The sequence below is a fragment of the Silurus meridionalis genome, chromosome 1 (genome assembly GCF_014805685.1).
Source record: "Silurus meridionalis isolate SWU-2019-XX chromosome 1, ASM1480568v1, whole genome shotgun sequence".
Classification (NCBI taxonomy): domain Eukaryota; kingdom Metazoa; phylum Chordata; class Actinopteri; order Siluriformes; family Siluridae; genus Silurus; species Silurus meridionalis.
Window position 1 is genome coordinate 6,622,828 of NC_060884.1, and position 26,127 is coordinate 6,648,954.

The following is a 26,127-nucleotide window of genomic DNA, read 5'->3' on the forward strand; positions in this document are numbered from 1 at the left end:
TATATATATATATATATATATATATATATATATATATATATATATATATATATATTCTATAGCAGAGAAAAGATGATAATGATCAGGAATGTGTCTGTTCTCAGTCATGTTTACATCACTGACTCCCTCTGTCTCATCCACATTAACCCTAAACTTCTTACTGCCTTCTGCCTGCTGATTCTTAGCTCCATAAACTAGTCTACATCTGTGGTGAGTGACGCGCAGTAACAGGAAATCGGTTGTTCGGCTGAAATTGGCACGTAGGGAAAATAAAAAAAAAAAATTTCACCAAATCAGTGGATTAAAACTAAAGTAACGAGTCTGTTTTGAAAATGTAAGAAGTAAAAAGTACAGATATTTGTGTAAAAATGTAATGAGTAAAAAGTAAAAAGTTTTCTGAAAAATAAATAATGGAGTAAAATACTGATACCAAAAAATCTACTTAAGTACAGTAACGAAGTATTTGTACTTCTTTACTTCCCACCCATGGATTTTGCTCACAAATATAATAGAGGTTTAATAGTACACGAAATAGTACACGAAATAGTACCGAAATCTTTGGGTTCAGGGCTTTCGGTTTGGTACACGCAATCCTTTTTTAAATGCAGAAAATTGTTACAATCTGAGTGTCCTCAGGATTGTATCAAATAAAGGCCTGCAAGTGTGTGGGTAGTCTCCGCCTCGCACTTTGAGTGCACTATTTTCTTTTTAAACTTACAAACATACATAACAATGCCAGGTGTATAAAAAAAAAAAAGTAACTAGAGTTAGTGCAGGGTCATTGTGGCTACTCACTGTGTACCAGAAATAAGAACTGTTTTGCGCATGTATGCTAACACTAAAGAATCAATAGCGCTAGTAGTCACTTCCTGATTAGCAGCTAACGCTAGCGCTATCAATTCTTTAGCTTATGTCCAGCTTCAAGAATTTCTCTTGAAAAGAAAAAACTGACAATTCCACAAATTGAGGGAATAAATGCAGTAAGGATAGAAGGAATTAAAGTATGCTATATAAGTAGAGTAATTAAGTAGATAATATCTTTAGGAAATAAAAATTTAAATGTAAAAAATAAGGCACTTATATACACAAACGTATTACCCAAATGGGGTCTAACAAATGTAGACTAATTATTTTTTTTCTTTTATTTAATAAATTTAATTTGTGCCAATTTAATTGATTACTCAATTTAATCAATATAACAAAAATGTATTGCATTTGATTTATTCTAATAATTATTTTAATTAAAAAAAATTTCCTCTACACCTGCCTCTATCAAAACAATTACCTGCATGTCTTCCTTTACCATATCCATCTACCTCCTTTTTGGCCTTCCTCTTTTCCTCCTTCCTGGTGGCTCCATCTTCAGCATTCTCCAACCGATATACTCCTTGTCCCTCCTCTGCACATGTACAAACCATCTCAATTGGGCCTCTCTTACTTTGTCCCAAAAAAGTGCTACATGCGCTGTCCCGCTAATAAACTCATTTCTAATCCTGTCCATCCTCGTCACTCCTAGTAAAAATCAACATCTTCAGCCCCGCTTCCTGTCTTTTAGCCAGTGCCACTGTCTCTAAACCATACAATTTTGCAGGTCTCACCACTATAAACTTTCCCTTTCACTCTTGCAGATAACCTTCTATTCACAAATCACTCCTGCCACTCTTCTCAACACAAATAACAATATCATAAGCAAACATCATAGTCCATGGAGACTCCTGTCTGACCTTATCCGTCAACCTGTCCATCACCACTGCGAACAAGAACGGACTTAGAGCCAATCCTTGAGGCAAAACAACCTCCACCTTGAACCAGTCTGTCGTTCCTACTGCACACTTTACTGCTGTCACACTGTCCTCATACATGTCCTGCACCACCCTCACATACTTCTCTGACACACCTGACTTCCTCATACAATACCACAACTCCTCTCTCGGCACCCTGTCGTATGCTTTCTCTAAATCCACAAATACACAATGCAACTCCTTCTGACCTTCTCTATACTTCTCCATCAACATTCTCAAAGCAAATAATGCGTCTGTGGTGCTCTTCCTCGGCATGAAACCATACTGCTGCTCACAGATGGTCACCTCTTCTCTCAGCCTGGCTTCCACTACTCTTTCCCATTGGTGTGACTGATCAATTTTATTCCCCTGTAGTTACTGCAGGTCTGCACATCTCCCTTATTCTTGTACATATGTACTCCTGCCTTCTTTTCTCCTCATGCCTTCCTGCACTTCTTCATTCCACCACCACATCTCTTTGTCTTCCTTTCTATTTCCAGATGTCACACCAAGTACCTTTCTAGCAGTCTTACTTTTTGCAGCAATTACTTTTCGCAGTAGTTGCCCAATCATCCAGCACCTCTACACCACCACCGAGCCCCTGTCTGACCTCTTCCCTGAATCTCACACTACAGTCTTCCTCCTTCAGTTTCCACAGTTGCCATCTTACAGACCACCATCTGATGCTGTCTAGCTTTACTGTCCCCTGCCAACACCTTACAGTCTCCAATCTCCTTCAGGTTGCATCTCCTACATAGAACATAATCCACCTGTGTGCACCTTCCTCTATATTTGTGTTATAAGTCAATTAAATATTATAAAAAAAAAGAATTTTATATATTATTAACAAAAGCAGGCATTTTATACAAAATTGTTTGAAAAAATGTAAATTGTTGATGTTCATAAATGTTAATAATAATATACTGTATACATTAAAAAACAACCAGCAATTTTACGTTTTGCATTTCTTTCCCTTAACAGTACCGAAATTGAACTGAACGGTGACCTAAAACAGAGGGACATACCGAACCGTACATTTTGTGTACCGTTACACCCCTAAGATGTAACACCTCAAAAATACAGCTTTAAAGACAACCAGCGATACAACCATGCATTCATACACTATTCCAATCAGTCAATCATGTGGAAGCAGTGCAACACACAAAATAATGCAAATACAGGTCAAGTACTTGAATTCAAACACTTGCTGGTGCTAGACGGTGCCAAGTGCACTGCCCTCCTGGTATTTGCACTGACAGGTCTGCAGAGATGACCCAGAATACTGTTCCAAAAAAAAAAGTACTAAGCATCAGTTCTGTGAGTTGAAATGGCTTCTTGCGGACAGTAGACAAAAGACAGATGAGAATGGGCTGGTTTGAACTGAGAACACTTAAAATAAACATCTTTTACAAACAAATAAAAATGCACAATACATCAAATTTCGAGGTAGATGAGCTATACCAGCTGAATATCATATAGAAGTCACATTCCTATCAGTCACAAAACCAGAATTCGTTAGTACCTTAAGCACACTTTTTTGGAAACCAAACAGTTGAAGATTAGAGCATGGCCTGGTCTGATTCATTTTGATTTCTGCTTTGCAATGCAGATGGTGAGGTCAGAATTTGGTGCTAAGCACTTGAATCCATGGTCACAATCTGCCTTGTGTCAACAGGTCAAGCTAGTAGTGGTGGTATAATGGGGTTGAAGATGTTATCCGGGCACACATTTTGTCCATTAATATCATAATATCTGAGCATGAACACGGATACCCTCTTATTGCTAGTTTGATCACAGCCATTATGATAATGAACCATGTCACAAAATAGTTTCATATACATGACGATAAGTTTACTGTACATTCATGGACACCTCAAGTCGCCACATCTATATCCACCTTTGGGGTGTCGTACAATGGTAGATTCACTGAGAGTGTGTGCCAGAATCTCAAAAGAATAACCATGAGTATTTCAAATAAAGTGAATGTACATACACAACCCCAATTACAACACTGTAAAATGTAAATAAAAACAGAATAGAAAGATTTTATGATCTTATAAAAAACAATATTATATTTACAATATAACACAGAAAACAAATCAAACGTTTAAACTGAGAATATATGCCATTTTAAGAAAGAAATAGGAATATATTGAATTGTTTGATAGAGCCATATTGATCACTGTGTAGCATCATGTCTTCTGTTTGTTTCCATCTGGAAACTGAGGAGATCCGTTGCTGAAGTTTTTGGGAGAGAAATGTTGTCTCATATGTGTACAGGATTTTACCTGCTTTACATTTCTGGGTGTCCTTTGTGGTATTTTTAGTTGCATGTTTCGCCAAACGTTTTCAAGCGGTGAAAGGTCTATAATGCAGGCAGGCTAGTTCAGCAACTGGACATTTTAAATGAGCTTTGGCCCAGAGAGGATGGCACAGTTTTTAAATCAAGTTCACACATGCCTTCTTCTTTTCAGAATAGATATTTAACCTTCATGTTCGCGGACAATGATTTTTGTAGTTGTTAATGAGCCCATGCAGTGATTTCCATTAAATAATCATGACTGCTTTAAATGCAGTGCCGCTTGAGAGCCCGAAGATCACAGGCATCCAATATTGATTCACCCTCATCCTCTGTGCACAGAGATTTATTTTTCCAGATTCTTTAAAACTTTTGATGATATTATGTAATGTAAATTATGTGATATTTAACTGGTTTGCAATTTAATGTTGAGGAACATTATTGTGAAATTGTTCCACAATTTGAAGTCTTTCACACATTGGTGAAGCTCTTTACTTCTGAAACACTCTGCCTCTCTAAGATACACTATTTATACTCAGTGATCTTACTGACCAGTTGTTAATTCACCTAATTTGTTGCAAATTGTTTCTCCAAATGTTTAATTGTAATACCTCTTACTTTTTTAGTTTTTTTATTTATACATACCGTATTTTTTGGATTATACGCCGCTACTTTTTCCCACGTTTTGAACCCCGCGGTTTAAACAACGAAGCGGCTAATTTATGGATTTTTCTTACGTTTTTTGCCGGTTTCACAAACTTCAACCCAAAAAACTGAGCGACATAATATTAGACCAATGAAATTTCTGAACGGAAACGAAAAAACGCACCTCACCTGTGTTCTGAGCTGCACAGCTTCGGGAGAAAAACTTTCACTGGTGTTGATTTTTAAAAGCACGACGATGATGCCAAAAATAAACTTCCGAGAAAAATAGTTGTGAAAGGAAGGAGGAAGACAGTGAACAATGACTTTTTTGGTAGGCTACTGATTAGATACAAGCCGTTGTAACGTGTTGTATCAGGGTCAAGGCATAGCTCGCTAACTACAATTGCAACAGAAATCATATAAGCACAGACAGGTTTCCAAAACTCGTGCTTTTTTATTTTTCTTGGCAACAGCGTTACGGGTTAGTCCAAGAAATTTAGAAATGAGCATCAGAAAATAATAATGACATATTCCTCGGTCTTGCACACATGCAGTAATACCGGAAAAATGCGGGGGCAGGCTATTCCCTAAATGCCGCTCTGCTCTTAAAGGAGCCACAAAATATATCACCCGGTACACCGTGTAACAGACACTGTCTTTCGTTAAAAAGCCTGTGTAAAGTTCATTAGTTTCAGTGTAGGCTTATAGACAGGTGCGGCTTATTTATGTTCAAAATAAAAATCTTTGTCAAATTCAGTGGGTGCGGCTTACATATGGGTGCGCTTTATAGTCTGGAAATTACAGTACATCAAATTCTAAATTTCTATGTTCTATTGTGAATAAAATATCATTTTATGAGATTTGCAAATGGTTGCATTCTTTTTAGTAACATTTTACGGTGTCCCAAAGTTATTTAGGCCTACAAAAAAAAAATATATATATATATATATATATATATATATATATATATATATATATATATATATACTGTATATATGGTATATTACATACATATATTACAATTGTCATCTTTTTTTTGTCAACAGGAGTCTAGTGATGGGACACGAGCTCAAGCACACAGTGTCTATCCAGCATCAGTGTTACCAAACCACCACACACAAGCCACTGGACAGCAGGACTTTGCTTGCTAGGAGATGATTTCTCTTTTAGTTTCCACCCTCTATCTACAACAAATTGCTCATCAGACTTTTGGCCCTTGGATGACTGGGAATTGGACATTTTCTGTTTAGCACCTGTAAAAGCTGCAGCCAAACTCAAACCCACAGGGAGCTCATACTGAATGCCCATTTTTACAGTCAGTGGAAGGTATGTGGCTTGTTGGGGGTGGGGGGGCTGAAACTGGCTCATACCGCCTCCGATACATCAGCACGTGGTCGTATTCGCATCGTTCTGCATTAGCACTAGTGGAACAAGGCCAATTTGATTATACTGCATGTCAATTATGTTCTGAAGTAGATGTTTAAAGTTTTTATTGTTTATTTCTATACTTACTTGTCAATTTTTTTTTTCAATTTAGATTAATCCTGTCACATGTATACAGTATCTCACAAAAGTGACAGGACCCCTCACATTTCAGCAACCATTTTAGTATATCTTTTAAGGTGACAATACTATAGAAATGATACTTGAATATATTTTAGATTAGTCAATTTGCAGTTTGTATAGCAGTACAGGTCTTCTGTCCTCTAAAAATAACTTAACATACAATCATTATTATCAAAATAGCTGGCTATAAAAGTGAGTACACCCTAAGTGATAAAATCTGCATGTCATGTTACTATGCAAAGCCACATGTCCTATTCATCATGTTTATGTTTTTGTCAGCTTGACAAGACCATACAAATTTGTGTATCTTGTAGTGGAACAGTTGGTGCTTTGAGTACAATTTTCTCATACTGAACACTGAATGTCCACATGGCAAAGACTCTGCGGATTTGAAAATTAGAATTGTTGTTCTCCACAAAGTCGGCCGAGGCTATAAGAAGATCATTAACACCCTGAAACTAACTCGCCAGGGTCATACAGAGGTTTTGCAAGAAGGTTTCCACTCGGAACAGGCCTTGCAGGGGTTGATCAAAGAAGTCGAGTCCTCCTGCTGTGCGTCAGGTGCAGAAGCTGGCTTCAAAAAACAGGTGCAAGAGTGCTGCCAGCAATTCTTTGGAGGGTGCAGAAGCGAAAGTCAGTGCTCACACATACACCGCACACTGCAACAATTCAGTTTGCATGGCCGTTATCCTCGAAGGAAACCTCTTCTGAAGTTTGCTCACAAGAAAGCCCACAAACAGTTTGCTGAAGACAACCTGTCCAAGAGCATGAATTACTGGAACTGTGTCCTGTGGTTTGAGGAGACTAAGATGAACTTGTTTGGCTCAGATGGTGTACAGCATGTATGGCAACGCCCTGGTGAGGAGCACCAAGAAAATTGTGTCTTGCCTACAGTCAAGCATGGTGGTGGTAGCATCCTGGTCTGGGGTTGCATGAGTGTTGCTGGTACTTGGAGCTGCGGTTCATTGAGGGAAACATACATGATGCCCTCGTTTCAGAAACGTCGATTTTCCAACATAATAATGACACAAAACACACCGCCAAGATGACAACTGCCCTGCTAAGGAAGCTAGAGGTGAAGGTGATGGAGTGGCCAATAATGTCTCCAGACCTGAACCCTGTTGAGAACCTGCGTGGCATCCTCAAACAAAAGGTGGTAAGGTGCAATGTGTCTAACATCCAGCAGCTCCATGATGTCATTATGGAGGAGTGGAAGAGGATCCCAGCAACAACCTGTGCAGCTCTGGTGAATTCCATGCCCAGGAGGATTAAGGCAGTGCTGGATAACATTAGTGCTCACACAAAATATTGACACTTTGTACACATTTTTGACATGTTCGCTTAGCGTCTACTCACCTTGGTTGCCAGTTATTTTGACAATAATGGGTGTATGTTGAGTTGTTTTCAGAGGACAGTAAATCTATACTGCTATAGAAGCTGCACACTGACTAATCTAACATATATTTAAGTTTCATTTCTATAGTTTTGTTCCTTGAAAATATATACTTAAATGGATGTAAAATGTAAGGGGTGTACACACGTCTGTGAGATACTGTATATATAAATTTATTTATGATCATTTTTTTATTCATTTACCTTTTTATTAAATAATTATCTCATTTATGTGCTCATGTAAGAATTTTATAAGGTACATTTATAGACGTTCTGCATTTCTGAGAAAATGAGACCAGAGATCTCTACAGTCATGGCCCCCACAAACATATTGTAGATATGACAATAATAAGCTGCATATTATTTTCCTATTTTAATCTTCTGTGAAGGGATGACCAGAAAGGACTGAACTGCTGTAACCGTGTTTAATATGGACTCATTTCTCTCATTTCTTAGTGCAATTCATAAGAATTTCTGAGCCATCTGATTTTCAATGGTTGCATTGCTTACCATATTTTCTGTCTCGTATCCTCTGATTCATACATTCTCACAGATCTTATAAACACACACAGTCCTGTTACAGACCTTTGCTCTGAAATGCCGAGCGCAGTTCTCATAAAAAAAAAAAAAAAGTCATAATGAAAAAAAAATGTCACTGAGTTGACAGAGTGCTCAGTTAAATCATTTTCTTACTTGTTTTTCCATGTGTCATGTTTCTTAGAATGAAACAATAGCCTATAGTGCCTCTGGGAGCCAAATACTAATAACAGCTCGTCCTAGAATCAAAGGAAAATCAATATTTGCTCGAATATAGCTTGTGGATATGACCATCACCATGATTTCTATTTATTAATTTATTTATTTATTTGTGTAACAAAGATGTTATTCGCTCTTTTTGTTCATTTGCTAGAGAGCATATAAAACATAACTCAATAACAATATTTTTTCAAGACCAGCAAAGGTGTAAACTAATTGGGTAGTTTTATAAATTAATTTCACAATAATAAGTTTTCATGTTTAATAAGAGCATCTAACTATGAGAAACCAATCTGGGAATTATAGGAAGTAACACTTTCAGAATGCTATCAACATATATGAGACTTATGGGATCTTTCAGCCTTTCTTAGAATTGTATCATTTCATATTTAAAAATGAATAAAATTAAGGTTGCATTATCACCTAACTGAGATGGCTGTCTGCATCGAGGAGGATGAATTATGCTAGTGAAGTGATGTATTTGCCTTTCATGCCATCTAGTGACTATTATTGAAACTACAAGGACAAAAAAAAAAAAACAAGTCACAGTTACATGATATGTAGTATTTATATTTTTTATCACAAATAAAATAAAATAAAATGAACTTCTCTTCAGGCTCAAACATGGAAAAACGGTTACCTGCATACAAACATCTTTTCATACTTCTTTTCAACGAGCAAATAAGTGACCATAAACATATAGGGCCAAACATTTGTGGACACCCGACCATAAAATTGATATGTACTTTCTAAACGTTCTGTTCCACATTTGCTGTTATATAATCGAAACTCTTCGAGGAAGATGTGCATTAGATTTTGGAGTGTGCTTGCGGAGATTTGTGCTCATTCAGCCACAAGGGTGTTAGTAAAGTCAGGTACTGTTGTAGGGTGAGGAGACGATGGGCTGAAGTCAGTGTTCCAATTCATCCCAAAGGTGTTCACTAGGGTTGAGGTCTGGCCTCTATAGCAGGCCAGTCTTAATCCACTCCAACCAATGTACACTATCTCTTCAGGGAGCTCACTTTATGCACAGCGATATTCTTTGTGGTAACATTTTGAAGAACCACATATGGCTGGAAAGTCAGGTGTCCCAGTACTTTTGTCCATACAGTGTACCTTAATTACATGAAATATTTTACAATCTCAGCATGTGGTACTAAGCAAGGAATTTCAGTAAACACATTCTCTGAAAGCATTACATTTTTGCTGCTGCACAACTGGACAGATGGTTAAAGGGTCTTGCTCAATGATGCAACCTTGGCAGCGTGGTGATGCTGGAATGTGTAACCTCGTGTAATTTATAGTCTTAACCACTAAACCACACTGCCCTTAACAGACATGCAAAGGATAATAACAACTGAAGATAAAAGGTACATAACTGGACCTAAAAACGTAATAAACGGATACATTTGTTCATCTACGTTGACATTACAGGCTCGATTGCACAATGCTGTTTATATTGGATCTGCCCATCATTACAAAAATGCAAACTCAATGCTGGAATTCATTCGTTTCCTTCGAAATGTTTGCTTCAAATGAGAATATGTCCCAATTCCCCTGTCCTACAACTAAATACAGTGACTGCCATTTTCAGATTTGGTGATTTCATTTGCTGAAAAAAACAACAAGCACTCGGTTATCCATCGACCGTAAGTAATTATTAGAGGTGTATTAAATTTGATATACATTTTTGATTAATAGAAAAGTGAAACAACTAATGGTGTCCATGTTCATGGTTGTAAAAGTACCTGCTACGATAAACCCATTTAAAGCAACTAATTAGTACAAATTCCAACTAGAGACAGTATCTTGGTTTTTCCAGGTTGAAGTTTGGCAATTATGCCGTGTTTGTGAACAAGTAAACTCGTTTAAAAAGGTCCTCCTTTTTCGAGACAGAAACAAGAGTTGCGTTTCTTTGAGGTCGCCTCGACATGGCGGCGGCGCTCGCGCCCGAACCGTAATTAAAACGGGTTGTAATTGAAGGTTACAGCGCTTGTCTGTGTTTCCATTTCTAGGTGAAATCGCTACATACAGGGCGATACCTTCATAACGGAAATGTTCTTGGATCGAACTGATTTTTCGTCCTCTTTTCATCATATCCACCATAAACAACTCTTTAACTCCAGTTTCTGTAGACAGTGTACAGTGAGTGTTCATTTACTAGCTGGTGGCAGGTCACATGAATGCTCTGTTGAGGGAAGTAGGAGAGTCCGAGTTGGAAAATAAATTCAGCTCGCGGTCGTCACGCACTCAGCGAAGGCAAATTACCTCAGGAAAAAGGATGCGTCGTGTCGTCTATAAATGTTTAGCTTTTCTGGTAGTGTAGCATATTGCTAAATCTGTGTATTAGACTCGGATCATTTGTTTCATGTGACCGCCAGCTGTCAACCCCAGCGGCATGTCCAGTGTGCAGCAGCAGCAGGGCCACCCAGCTGTAGCAGCTACATGCTATATATATATATATATATATATTAAGATATAGGTAATTTGAATGAATACTGCACTACATGTTATAAATAATAATAATAATAATCTCATTCAACAGCATATTGGTACCACAGAGGTCATCGTCAGGCCGATTTGAAAAAATAATAATAAGAAGAATAACACACACACACACCCCCACACACCCTTTTAAAGCACTGATCATTTGGGTTCCTTGTTTTCTCTAGCAATATGATTTAGGCAAATGCAACACAACTTTAAAAAAAAAAAAAAAAGAAAAATGTACAGTACTCACACGTTTTTCCAGTTTCTTTACAAGTCATGAAATACATCGTACCGTGATGAAAGGCACAGAGGCTACACAGAACTGGTTTTTGCCCCCCCTCCAAAAAAAAAAAGAACACCGCAAGCTTAAAAAGGAAATGTGGGAGAGAAATACATTGTGAACATGTGGAGATTCTTGGAGGTGGCTGATGAACTAGAGCGTTTCCACCCTTACTGAGGTCTCTAGATTTGCTGTAAACGCAATTAACCACCTCCCAATGATACTTATTGCTTTAGGGCCACCGTGGAGATGTTTATCAGTCAGAACCTCTACAGACTCTGGAAAAAAGTTCCATCAAATGCAGGTTTCCAGTCTGCAAGTTAGCTCAGTTATGGCATGGTGGCTTATTTAGAGGATGCCTAGCATCTTCAGGTTCGCGTGTTCTTTCAAATGCGTTGCAGGAAATCTCGCAGGACAGACCGTGCTAGCGTGTCGCCAGTCTCCGCGTCCTGCTTTTGCCACTCGTGAAACAGCTCAGGTGCTGTTGCCTTGCTCTTGTTTGAACATGAGCATGGCGAGCTGCGACCGGGAGCCCATGCTTTCCCGCTTGCTCTGGAGGCAACGGTGAAAGGAGTCCTCGCTTAGCCGCGCGTCACACGTGTGATTCCTGTATTCCTGGCGCAGCGCAGGCTCCACAGCACGGAACACGTGCAGGCCCGAATAGCGCACGAACACGTCGTAGGTATCCAGGCTCTCCAGCAGGTCCTCGTCCTCGCGTGCATCGGCCTCCATGCGTGACCGAGCGGACATGTAGTCTCCGTTGTAGAAGCACGCCTCTCCATAAAAATAGCGGTCGAAGTGGCCCGCCTCGCGCACTAAATCCGTAGCCGCGGGCGGATCCTCGTCTGGATATGCCACTTTCGGGTTGAAGTCTTGGAAATGAACGGGGAAGAAAACCTGCCAGCCACTTATAGCATTCATACGGCAGCGATTCAGGAATTCCGAGTTAATCGCCGTGTCGGCAGTAGCCAGCAAGAACAAAGTGTCTGCCGGATGCTTCCTCGAGACCACGTCCAGCACACGGAGAAGACCCGGGTTCTCCGTCTTAACGCTTATCCATGGCACTTTGACATTAGGAAAGCGGCGTTCTGTTGCGGTCACTTTTGCCTTGACGTCTGCAAAAACATCGGCAGTGCCAACTTTCTGCGCTTCTGCAGGGTCATACAGGAAGAGAAAGCTGAGTATTGCATTTTCAGCTGGCTCAAACAGACCCGATGCGCAGCGATCCAGGAATCGAACAGCTGCGTTTTGGTCCGCACTAGTTAGAGGCAGCAAAACGTGCACCCTTGTGCCTTCAGTCACATACGGCATGGGGATGATCTCGACTCGACTTAACGGCCGCAGCAAATGGACACGCCGTGACACCAATTGCCCCGAGCCCGATTCAGTCTCAGCCCGGAGCTGGAGGTCAAGTGTGTACTCCATGCCGCGGGTCGGATCAAAGCGCCGGTAGCCATTGATTAACTGTGGGGTGCTCAGCTGCAGTACAGGTGAGTATTTCTTATTCAGCTCATCCACAGCGACCTTGATGACGTCGTTCACGTCGGCACGGTCAGCGCCACTCAGCTGGCACTTCGGCGCGCCATCTGCACAGGAGAACAGCTGCTCCTCCGTGAAATAGTCCCAGCGCAGCACCTCAAATCGAGTTTTGGGCTCGAAGGGAGGCGCGACCCCAATAGGCCACGCTGTGGTTCTGTTCCCATCAACAGCCAAGTGGCTGATATTCTTTATCTCCTCCTAGAGCAAAACAAAACACTACAATCAACATCAGAGCGACACAAACATGACCGATATACACGTGTCCAATAGATGATGCTGGTATTTCTCTTTTAAAACGTGTGACATTCAAACAAGTCCACAGAGAAATGTAGGCATGGCAGTCACCTAGTTTCTTCTTTGCCCTTTTCTATTAACTGAAACTGTAATACACAACTCAAAGTACACACTCCATTGCATTTAAGCTTTCCATTTAATTTCTATTGCAGCCTAGGAAAACACTTTTCTTTTTCTGTGTTAAAAACATTCAGGCCAAGTACACAACTGAATGTTTCCAAAGTTTGGGATAATTTCAAACTAAAACACAAAGAAAACACAATAAAGTATGTTTAAATGTTTTATTATTATTATAATTTTCAATTTATGATTTTCTATTTATATCTTTTTTGATGTGCATTTTGATGCAATATGGCGATTGAATGCACTAAATGGGTTTAGTTTTTATTGCAATTTCAGCAATAAAAATGTTAATTGTGCCAAAAAGCAAACAAATTACTTGGTTTTTTTTTTTTTTTTTTTAAAAGACCCGTCTTATTTTCTCTTCTATATTTAGTATTGCTCTTTAATGAGAAAAAAAAAAAAAAGTACTTCTTATCCGATTAATCGATAGACTAATTGGTAGAATACTGGATTATTAAAATAATCTATAGCTGCAGCCCTACATAGAACAGTAAACAGAATAAAAATATAATAAAATTTACTACAAAGGATTGCCGGCATTATTTGCCCTACAATGAAGACATTTATGTTTGAAATCAAACAATTTTAGCTTTCATTTAATTTTATATGTAGAACTAAACTGAGAGGGTTGTACCTATGGTGGCCCTGATTGTTAACTGAGTAAAAGGTATCTGAACAGATAGTAAATTAATTGTAAATACATAATATTTGCTAGCATATTTTTTTCTTGAAATAACTGCATCATGCCTAATTGAAAAAACTGCACCCACTAATTGTTGCCTCCTTTTGTGATACATTTGCAGGCTTGTACCTCAACTTCTTTCAGATCTTTATTTAAACTGGTTTCTCCCTACAGTCTCTTTTTCAGAAGGTAAAGTGCTGGTCACTTGGGTTATCTAAAACCTCACAATCCCAAGCCAGGAGTATTCTGTGCTTGAGAAATCACCATGTTTGCTTTGTATCATAAAAAGATCCTTTCTCCATTTCTTCACATTTTCCATGTCTTTGGTAGAGCTACCTTGTGGTATGGCCTCTATATTATTGCTATCAAACAGCTGATTGTGCAATCTTCACCCCTGCCCTTTGGAGGGTACTAGTGATAACTGCTGCTATTTTAAGGCTATTTTTACTGCTTTTCTGTTATCAACAGCTGCTGTTTTCCTTGGCTAACCTTTTCCGAGTCTGGTTGGTGTACCATTGGTGTACTTTCTTTTTCAGGGCATTCCATGTTGATGTACATTTTCTTTCCTTTCACAGCTTCAAACTGGATTTCTATGTTATTAATGTTGGTGTATACTTTGAAAACCTTAGGCTCAAACCTAGAGTAAACCATGAATATCAGTCTAATTAGGCAACAACAAAAAAAAAAAAAAGGTATGGATTTTCCAATGTTTTGATCACTAGACAAATGTCTGGGTTCAAACACAAGGTGCTTTTTCAAGTTGCTAAACACACCTAGATATAAATAGTAGGTAATTTTATCTGAAATACAGATCCTCCATATTATATACAGATTTAAATCCTGAATCTCCTAACCCAGTCACTAGGGTTGCACAAGCCAGTGCACTCTTAGTGCCGGTCCCAAGCCCGGATAAATGGGGAGGGTTGTGTTAGGAAGGGCATTCAGTGTAAAACGTGCCAAATCAAATATGCGGATCAGGAATCAGAATTTTATACCGGATCGGTCGAGGCCCGGGTTACCAACGACCGCCACAGGTATCGTTAGCTAACAGGGTACCGGTGGAAATTGGGCTACTGTTGGCCGAAGGAAGGGAACGAGAGGAGGAAGACGTCTACAGAGACGGCAGGAAAAGGAGAAGTGTAGGAGAATGGAGGTTAGAGTTGGTACATTAAATGTTGGTAATATGACTGGTAAAGGGAGAGAGGTAGCTGATATGATAGAGAGGAGAAAGGTAGATGTGTTGTGTGCTTATTTTAAGAAGAAGCAGGAGCATAGGGTGACGTATAAGAGTGGAGGAAGGTGAACACAGGTGGACTATGTTCTATTTAGAAGATGCAACCTGAAAGAGACTGAAGACTAAGGTCTTGGCAGGGGACAGTGAAGCTAGACAGCATCTGACGGTGGTCTGTAGGATGGTTTTGGAGGCAAAGAATAAGAGGAGAGTGAGGACTGAAAGAAGAATAAGATGGTGGAAACTAAAGGAGGAAAACTGTAGTGAGAGATTCAGGGAAGAGGTTAGACAGGGGCTCGGTGATGGTGAAGAGGTGCTGGATGATTGGGCAAATACTGCATAAGTGATAAGGGAGTCAGCTAGAAATAGAAAGAAAGACAAAGAGACGTGGTGGTGGAATGAGGAAGTGCAGGAAAGCATAAGGAGAAAGAGGTTGGAATAGACAGAGTGATGAGAAAATAGGAAGGAGTACAAGGAGATGCAGTAGCAGGTAAAGAGGGATGTGGCGAAAGCCGAGGAAAAGGCATATGAGGAGCTGTATGAGAAGTTGGACACTAAGGAAGGAGAAAAGGATTTGTACCGATTGGCCAGGCAGAGGGACCAAGCTGGAGATGGAAATGTGTTGACTCGTGAGAAAAGTGTGTTGAGAAGATGGAGGGAGTATTTTTAGCAGCTGATGGACGAGGAAAATAAGAGAGAGAGAGAAGGTTGGATGAGGTGGAGATAGTCAAGCAGGAAGTGGATAGGAACAGTAAGGAGGAAGTGAGAGCAGTGATTACAAGGATGAATAGTGGAAAGTCACGATGTTTGCGGATGATGTTATTTGTGGTGAGAGTAGGGAGCAGGTCGAGAAGAGCCTGGAGAGGTGGAGATATGCACTGGAGAGAAGGGAAATGAAAGTCAGTAGGAGTAAGACAGAGTACATGTTTGTGAATGAGAGGGAGGGCAGTGGAGTGGTGTGGTTGCAGGGAGAAGAGGTGGAGAAGGTGGAGAAGGTGGAGGAGTTCAGGTACCTGGGGTCAACAGTGCAAAGTAATGGAGGGTGTTAGAGAAGTGAAGAAAAGAGTGCAGGCAGGGTGGAGTGGGTGGAGAACAAAGTCGCAGGAGTGATTTGTGATAGAAGGATACAAGAGTGAAAGGGAATGTTTTTAGAATTGTGGTGAGACCTGCAAAGTTCTATGGTTTAGAGACAGTGACATTGAGTAATAGGAGGTGGAGCTGGAGGCAGCAGAGCTGAAGATGTTAAGGTTTTCGTTGGGAGTGACGAGGATGGACAGAATTAGAAAGAAGTTTATTAGAGGGACAGCGCATGTAGGACGTTTTAGAGATAAGGCGAGGGAGGCTCGATTGAGATGGTTTGGACATGTGCAGAGGAGGGACATGGGGTATATCAGTAGGAGAATGCTGAGAATGGAGCCACCAGGAAGGAGAAAAAGGGGAAGGCCAAGGAGGAGGTTTATGGATGTGGTGAGGAAAGACATGCAGGTAGTTGGAGAGAAAGAGGCAGATGTACAGGACAGGGGAATGGAGAAGAATGATCCGCTGTGGTGACCCCTAATGGGAGTAGCAGAAGGTAGAAGAATAAGAAATCCTGAATCTCTTCAGTGCGTTGCAAAAACTAAAGAATTGGCCTTGTATAGACAATATGCCTATGATATTTGTGACCGCTTTAAAGCTGTGACTTTAACGTAGGGAAGTTCCAGTCAGGCAACCATGATTTCTACATAGCCACCTCTTTCAAGGAAGTGCATATGATTCACACAAATTATAACTAACCGGTTTGACATGAGAACGTAATGAGTCATCCACCGCTAAATGGTGTCTGTTTGCAGGTCAAATATGAAAAGAAAAAAGATACTGATAGTTCTACAACATAATAATCCAAATGGAAAAGAAGCAATGGATTCCTTAAGAAGAGTCACATCTGATACATTTTCGAAGTTGTCTTATATTTCCTTCGGGATCATTAAAGTTTATCTTATACAAGATTGCCCTATTATATAATTGTGGGGGAAAGAAAAAAAAAAAAGATTAATGACAAAAATAACGAGGAATAAGATGTGAAGTAAACAGCTCACTACAGAAAAAAATATTAGAAAGAACTGGGAGACGTTTACCTGAAGTTTCTTGATCTCTTCATGGGTTTTTTCTAGCTCTCGTTCAGTGAAGTATCTGTGCAAGCGATACATCTGATCCGGGCTGCTCACTGGGTAAACCGAGAGCGCGTCTTGGAAGTCGGGGCTTTCGTCTCCATTTAGGTCCATGCTATTTTTCATCTCAAAGTAATTATAAAGAAGACCCTGTGGGACAAAACAATTCGAATAAAATCAAAATATGAAATGCAGTCCGGTACGTTTATAATCACTAAGCATTAAAGCATAAAATACGCCAAATTACAGTCCAACATAAGAAATAAAATAGAACATGGCCCTGCAACGCGTTTGTGACCATACAACCCCTGCTGAACAAAGTAATGCTGTTTTAAATATCTCATCCTAATTACCCTAATTAACTTAACGACTTCCAGCAGGCCATCACGCAGAGGGCAGGAAGTCCTTTCACTTCTGGTTCGCTTGCATCAGAGACTAATCATTCCTCGTTGCTAATCCTCCTGTCACTGACCTAACATGTGCCAAGATCCAAACTTTATTCTGCAACAGTGATTTTGTATTATAGAATATAGGTAGAGTATCATGATTCGGAATCACAGAGTATACATATAGAGTATCAGTTATGCACAAACAGAAACGAATGCGACGCCTTGTTTGCATCTGACTAAACAAACTAGCATCACAAATACCATCCTTATATTTCATTTGATACTTCAGTATCAACTAGTTATTATCTACAATTAGTATTTGAGTTTTAAAAACCTTCAAATCTATAGAAAGGTCTGTCCTGCATCCAGTCTTCTGGAACTTTTAGATTAGTAAATACTTGTACTTATTACTTAGTAAATCTGAGGTAAAGTCAATTTGAAATTCAGATAATGACATGCTAATAATGACTTCTATGCTAACCTGGTGTTTTAAGAGAGACAGGAATTGTTTGTGGATGTGGGAAGCACATTGAGATTTCTTGCACAGTGGTGATAAAGCAGTTCGACTTGGGAACCTATGAGACAGGGATGTTTTGCCTTTGAGTGGATCTAGCCGATGTCATTCTTCCAGGTGCACGTAAGGTGTGCAGGCAAGTATATGAAAAATGGCACTTAAATTGCCGCTGCTTCAGGACACATCAAGTCATGCATCAATTATAAACCAGACCCTATGCTCCTTTTCATCTCATTCAACTGGCTTCCGGTGGCTTACCTGGTTAAAATTAACCAAGAGAACTACATTCCTTCTACACGGATCAATGGTTTTATACTTTATTCTAAGACATTTAATGCGTTAGGTTATTTGGAAGTCCCCGTTGTGTGCTTTTTCTTGTTGATTTACCTCAGCAAATCCAAAAGACAAAAAAGACTACATTAAACACCTACTGTGGAAACCAAAAGCAATCTTTCTCTGGTGAAAATAAAAACCTTTCACAATTTTGCCAGATCAAGAACACCATGCAGGAGGTAGCTGTATGTGCCAAAGTCTTTCCATTTTATTTAAACCGTTGGTGAACCGCAAAAACAGGAACACAGCAGTAACAACCAGTAAAAAAAAAGAAAACCCTGTACAGTTTTAGAACAGCATACTACAGACAGCCAAAGACAAAAAAAAAAGATCAACATGTGCCATAATGGTTGAAAGTAAAGAGCATGAATAAAGAAAGGAACTGCTCATGATCCACAAAATTAAACAAGGTGGTTTGCCTTGGGAGAGTATAGCTTTTAGTTGAATTGGTATTCTTGGATTTATTGATGATGTGACTGCTGACAAAAGCAGCAAGATTAATTCTGAAGTGTATAATGTCATATAATCTACACACATTCAGTCAAATAAATCGGAATGTATCAGATAGTTTAAGACAAACAGTCAAATATTTACCAATGGCCAAGTTAGGTAACCCTGATCTGAATCCAAATGAGCATGCGTTTAATTTGCTGAAGGCAAATCTGGAGGTAAAACTCTTTAAAGAAAATCAGGAACTGGAGACAGCTGCAGGAAAGTTCCAGCATCTGGTGATGTGTACAGATTCCAGACTACAGTCAGCCACTGACTGCAATGGATTTGCTAAATATTACAAATGACAAACGATTTTATTTCTGATTGTTAGTTTGTGATATATACACTTACTTTAAAGCTAAAAGTCTGCACTTTGGGGTCATATTCATTATTTCATTTCAACTTCAATTTACTGTGGTATTCAGCTAAATGCCTCAATGTCCAAAAATGTTTAGACTTTACTACATACTGGTTTCTGATCACTGGTCATCAAGTGGAAAGTCTTGCAGCACTTGTTTTGCTATGCTGTAAGTTGAAACTTTCTATTTCTAAGGCAGAATATTAATATAATTGTAATATTATTGTTGTAGCATACAACAAAGTTTTCCAGACATTTCAGCATGAAAACTTTGTTATAGGAGCAAGAGGAAGCCTCTGCAAATAGCACTGACCACCTACATAAACAAACCAGGACAATGAGCTGCCTTTACTTGCCCCGTCAACATTCGGGCAGTTCTCTGTGAGGTTTTCTACCTTTAATCTGATAATAGCAAGTAACAAAATCTTGTGACTGTGCACAGAATTAGTGACCTCATATCCAAATAAATTGATGATGATTAACTCTGAATAAAGAGCAGTCGTTTCTGCAAGATTTCTTCTGTAGAATCTTTCTTGAAGTCGTGGTTTGCAAAGAGCATAGCAAGCATGTACAGGATCTCATTGTTGAAAGGCAACAATCAGGAGAGGGGTACATAAGAATTCCAGATCACGGTACATGTTAAAGGCCATCATTAACAAGTGGAGCACCTTGGTGACATAACCGAGAACAAGACATCTCTAAGGAATAGACAGGACAAGAAGAAAACTTGTCTACAGACAGCCCCCAATCTCTTGTGTTCTTTACATAGTACTATGGTAGCTACAATAAAAGGGTTTCCTTTTGAGTCTGGTTCCTCTCAATGTCTCTTCCTCATATCAACTCAGGTAGTTTTTCCTTGCCACTGGCTCACTTTTTAGTTATTAACTTACAGTGAATAATTGATTAATTTAAAATGCACATTCTTAATCTAAATATTTGTGTAAAGCTGATTTGTGACTGTATAGATAATGAGATAATAAAACCACCCAAACCTAGAAGAAAAATGGTGCATCATCTGATGAACTGTTAAGTAAAGCTTTCTGGGCAAAATTTCAGACAACCACATAAATCATCAACCATAACTATACCATATGGACAAAAGATTGGGAACAGGATAAGATTCTATGTAATTTTTGATCAACCTTATTTCACATTTAGTTCCAATTTGCTGTAATAAAACCTCCACCCTACTGGGAAGATGTTTCACTAGACTCTGGAGTGTACTTGTGGAGGTTTGTGTTCATTCAACCACAAGGGCGTTAGTAAAGTCAGGAACTGATGTAGAATGATGAGGCATGGGGTGCAGGCAGTGTTACAGTTCATCTCAAAGGTGTTTAATAGGGTTGAGGTCAAAGCTGTATAGCAGGCAATGTAGGTCTTCCAACCCATTTAAACATGATTTTTATGGGACTCCCTTTGTGGAATTGGTATCGTCAAACTGGAACAGGTTTGGGACGCAAGCGAATTAATGATTTTGTTACTAACGAATCCAAAGTCATCCTATACATTTGTGTGCCTCTAACTTTGTGGTAAAAGTGTGTGGAAGAAGTACGTATGGCTGAAAAGTCAGATGTCCTAATACCTTTGTCCATACGGTGTATAGAAATAATGTGATCAGTTCTTATCAGCAAATTCACTCCATGAAAAAGCTGGAAAATTTTTACAATTGGAAAAAGTTACATCTTCAGCAAAAAGTAATTCTTACATTATTTTTTTTTTCAATTTCAAATGAATTTTTTGTCAGTCTATTTATTACATAGATTACTATTCATCACACAATTACATGGCTTATCAAGGGTGAGGCAGCTTAAGGTATATTACAGAAAACGCTCTATAAACAGCATACATATTGCTGTGCTACCTGGGAAATCTTCTGCAAGATTGTGCTGCTTCACAAACTTATGACTGCTCCCTTGCAAGCGCGTTTCCATCAGAAATAGGGATTTTTGGCCCTGAAATACTGTCAGCGTTCATAATTTGAACCACGACGTTGCAATTCACCGTTCTGCATCTCAATACGAAACAAGCCACCTTCTCATCGGTGGCAAAGACTCCTGGGCATCGTGGTTTCCTGCTGACACACGAGAGCCGAGCTTGAAAAATGAAGCTACTTGTGGCCAGCATAAACATAGATCTCTCAGGGGAATCCAGCAACATGAACAGTTTGCTTTATCTACCCCGGTCTGCTTTAGGAGCTGGCTACGGTGAACCGTGCCAGGTTATAATCTGTTCAATTCTGCTGCATATTCAGCTCTATGCTAATGTACATGCTAGTTTGCATGCAAGTTCATTGGGCCTCATGATGGGAATTTTAGTAGCGAGTTTAGGTTCTGCCGAAGAGGCGTATTCGCTCGGTGAATTTGGAAAGGCATGAAGTAACCCAAAATTGGAAGGCAACAAAATTGGAAAACATGAGAATAAAGCTGCAGGAAAGTAGGAAAAAAGAGAGCCATTCAAATTATGAGTCATAATTGTATGGTGGCCTGCATAAAACACTTCACTTGGTCAAAAATAATTATATTTTACAGAAGAACTAAGCTTTGCCACTTGTCACTTTTATTTTTGGACTAATTCCAGAGTAATTCCAGGAGCATTGTAGACATGTATCGAATGAAAGACTGAGTTTTATCAGGCTTTATGTCTATTTCATTACTGATTCAGACACACAAATTATGAACACTAACAACGTTTCTGCAGAATGGCTGTATTTACAGCTGTTGGCTCCTTACCCAACAGGATGTCTGTAGGCAGAGAGCCAAGGCGAGGTTAGAAAATAGCCTAAATAAAATCGTTTGCATGCCATTTTGGTTAAAGTAAATTTAAGTTCCAATAAAATAGAGGTCTTAAAGTATATTACTGGCAGAAGAACTCTCCGAAAGGTTTCTGCAAGACCGCCTAACAATTAACCTTTACACAGATTCAGTATATTGTAATGGATGCGTCCTACCTCGTGCTCCTTCACACAGCTAATGCCAGCATAATCGATGATGCACCGACCCAGCCACTCGTCAGGACGGATACTGACAATGTCCGTGCGGCAACGCTCCAAAAAGGGTTTAATCTTCAGCAATAAAGACCTGGACAAAAGGAAACCGGAGCCTCCACGACAATACCGTCCCTGAACTTCACCTCCAATAAACTCCCCAGGCTGACCCATGTACAACTGGAGCTCCATGCTCAAGTGGCCCACCAGTGTCTTCAGTCTGTCCGGCTGGATGTAAGTGTCGTCCTCAAGTATGTAGAACCAGTCATAGTCTGCGACATGGTGCTCCAGGAGGTATTGCACTGTCTGGAACATGTTGGGTACAGGAAGCTCATGTCCGTGGGCCACTACAAACATCCCGTGAGGCACTTTACGGTTGTGAGAGCCGGTAAAAAAGATAAGCCGGCCATCCAGGTGGTGACTCAGGGTCCTGTTAACCGCCACGGCTAACGTGTTCAAGTTGTTTTTGGACGTCATGACTGCTACGAAGAGACGCTCATGAATACCCAGCTCCGTGCTAGCATACTTGGCTCTGAAGGAAGCACACAAAAAAAGTGTTACATGAAATATGAGAAAAAGATTGGCATAATATTTATTGTTTTTATGTTCTATCTAATTTTAATACCCACTATGAATTCATGTTGCTAGCTAAAGAAAATGTACAGAAAGACAAATTTTGGGAAAAATAGATCCTCAGATTATCAGGAATACTTTTCTTCCCCTTTACTGATCATCTTACACAGGCTCATGGGGAAGCCTGAAGCTTATTCCAAGGAAGTCAGGGGAGAAAGGGGGGCTTTTTTTCTCCTTTTCTTTTGTAAAAGTTTATTAAAGCACACTGAACTTCTTACTCTGCATATCCCAGCGATGTTAGAAAGTGTGCCAGCCGTGATACAGAATGCTGAGGAACTTGCTTAAGGGCCCAAGAGTGGTAGTTGGGCAATACTGAGTTTTGGACCCTCGAACTTCTAATTAGTAACCCAGAGCCTTAACCATGAGCTACCACTTCTTCAGGCAGTGGTAAAGGGTACACTCTGGAGTGACAACCCATTACACAGCACCACTCTTGCACACAATCATTTACCAAATACAAACAATGAACCTTACAACAGATGTCATTGGACTGTGGGACAAAAAACAGAGTGCCCTGAGGAAACCCCCCCCTCTGAACCACTGGAAAAACATGCAAAGTCTGCGAACAGAAGGCCAAGGTGTGATCCATACCTCCAACCCTAGAGGTGCGAGGCACACGTGCTAACCACTAAGCCACCAAACCACAAGACGACTGGTCTAAAAGCACAAATAAATCAAGCATACCCTCTGCCTGACATGTGATCACTGGGACGTGAACCGACTTCACGTACCACGGCATGGTGAGCTCCTTTTAATGACAGGAACCAGGAGAGACTTCAAAAGCCTTAGATCAAATGTCTTTAATCACAGCAGTGTGGGGAAAAGCATAGGGATTGTTGATGCTTGTAGAAAACAATATACCATGTCAGGCAACTCGAAGACTTCTGATCCAGAAACTGGCTGTGGAATAAGCGAGCGCAGATTTGGCCTTTAGGCAGACGGGCGTGGACGCTCCGAAATAGTGATTGGCATTTATACTCGACTTAGTGATTCTTCTAAATAACGATGCATTAAATTAAATCTGGGAATAGTGTGGGGTAACATGTGAACCCCTCCCCTACTGCAAAAAGTCATGCAGAGCTTTAAAAAAGCAAAACACATCGATCGCTTGATCATATATGACTAAGTTTGATATACAGTGGAAATAAGTGCAGCTGTATTCAGTAATACTCGCGAGCGCACAGTGACGCAATAAAATCTTAAAGCCAATCATTTTCTTGCGTGGCGAGTTCTTTCGTTGAATCGCTAAGAAAGAGTCGTTAATGAAAAATCGACATCCCATTGGCGAGTCTAGACCAAACCAGACCTGCGCCTACCTGAAAACTTTTTTCGGAGGACCTTGCTGGGCGGGTTTGTTATACGGCACTATTTTCGGCTGAAAGTCGTCCTCCTCGGCGTTGCCCGTCGCGATCGAGCTCGGTTTGCGCGCTCCCTTCGCACCTCCCGGCGCAGCCACGGGCGCCTCCTCGGTCACGGCGACGGCGCCGTAACCGCAGCTCTCGTCCACCCATGTGACGCTGAGCAGGCTGAGGGTAAAGCCCAGAGAGATGCCTACCACCACCGGGCCGATCGGCCTGGCAAGAGAGATCAGCGTTGCAATCCGCATTGCTGATGAAAACGCCGCCTGGCCTGGTATCTTCTATCGCCTGTTACTTCCACACGAACAACGGGCTGCTCACGGAGGAGAGAAAGCGCTCAAGACAAAAAAGCCTCTTTTCCCGAACGCCTCGAGGACAAGACGACGTCTCCGCTTGTTTAGTGACGTGTCACCGTCCGGAGCTCCGCCTCCCAACTGACGTCATTCAACACGCTTTGCCAGCTGATGGGGCACAGACAGTTTTGGAGTAGAATCAGTCTGATGTTAAACCCTATTTATTTATTTATTTATTTTTTTTTTGAGGAAAGCTCCCAGAGACAAGCATAATATGATGTGGTCCTTGATCAAAAAAAGAATATCTATCTATCTATCTATCTATCTATCTATCTATCTATCTATCTATCTGTCTGTCTGTCTGTCTGTCTGTCTGTCTGTCTGTCTGTCTGTCTGTCATCCAACACGCTTTGCCAGCTGATGAGACACAGACAGTCTGATGTTAACCCCTATTTATTTTATTGTATTTTTTGAAGAAAACTCCCAGAGACAAGCATAATATGATGTGGTCCTTGAGCAAAAAAAGAAATCTATCTATCTATCTGTCTGTCTGTCTGTCTGTCTATACACAACTTTCATTATAAACATATTGCTTCTGGCTTGTCCACTGTTATAGCAAAGGCACTATTTTTCATACAGGAGCTTCCATAAAATGAGCATCAATGATGTTCCTTATATATGTAATGCACCATATAGGAAAGTCTTTGAGCGAGTTGTTGGTTCTATTTTACAATTTTTTCCTCAACTAGTATTCCAGTGAAGTGAAACACATAACACGTGAATCTTATCAACTCTGACCCCTTTGTAACTTTACTAACTACATTTAGTGCAAAGTATAATGGTACCAAGGAGACAGATGGAAAGGGCTAGAGAAAAAAAGGCAGAGTGAGAAAAGAATGAAAGGATAGATGGATAATGGATACAGGAAACCCCCTACAGTGTTGGGTTTTAGCCAAAGCTTGGAACGTGTCCATGTAAACTCTGCAAAGGCAGGTTAAGGGTATAATATAGAGAGAAAGTATTGCCAGGCTTATGATCCAAGACCCCCTGGGCCTCATTTGGAACTGTGATTTGAGCATTTTGTGTGTTTCTTAGGAAAATCCTGCATTGAAATTAGTGCTAATACTGCTGTTAAATGTTTAAAGACTGAATAAAATTAAAAAAGTAAAAAGTAAAAATTATACCACTCTATTAAAGGAGTATTTTAAATGTGGCATTGAGGATCAAAAGAAAAGAAATGACAAATTTTACGGTGACTTTTTTCTTTATAAATAACAGAATGAAGATTTGTCAATATACTGGAAATGTATGATGATTGTAAATGTATCATGAGCTGGAAATTTTGTTTGTTTATTGTGGATAAGCTTAAGTTAATGTGGAAATGCACTGTACAGTGTTCCTCGGGATCTCGCTGGGGTTAAGTTCTAAGACCCCCTGCGAGTTCCAAAAATCCACGCATTTTGAACGCACCCCCGCAGCCCCTATGGTACCTTAGTGAATTCATCTAGACATTACATCACTTTAATACAATAATGTGTTTTGAAAT

At 39.9% G+C, this 26,127-nt stretch overlaps 2 protein-coding genes across 2 annotated transcripts in view; one reads left to right on the top strand and one right to left on the bottom strand.

Moving 5' to 3' along the window:
• The window catches only part of asic4b (acid-sensing (proton-gated) ion channel family member 4b), a 57,316-nt gene extending 51,000 nt beyond the window's left edge, over window positions 1-6,316 (top strand). Inside the window, exon 10 of the mRNA XM_046852688.1 lies at window positions 5,772-6,316. Within this exon, the coding sequence (XP_046708644.1) occupies window positions 5,772-5,876 (105 nt within the window). The 3' untranslated portion in view covers window positions 5,877-6,316. The remainder of the gene's footprint in view (window positions 1-5,771) is intronic.
• Window positions 6,317-8,988: 2,672 nt separating this feature from the next.
• On the bottom strand, window positions 8,989-25,110 carry chpfb (chondroitin polymerizing factor b). Its single transcript, XM_046850641.1, has 4 exons — window positions 24,247-25,110; window positions 22,262-22,829; window positions 17,196-17,378; window positions 8,989-12,946 (listed from the first exon to the last, which is right to left on the bottom strand). Exons 1-4 carry the CDS (start codon window positions 24,534-24,536, stop codon window positions 11,684-11,686), a joined length of 2,304 nt encoding a protein of 767 aa, XP_046706597.1. The 5' UTR covers window positions 24,537-25,110; the 3' UTR covers window positions 8,989-11,683.
• Window positions 25,111-26,127: the final 1,017 nt, after the last annotated feature.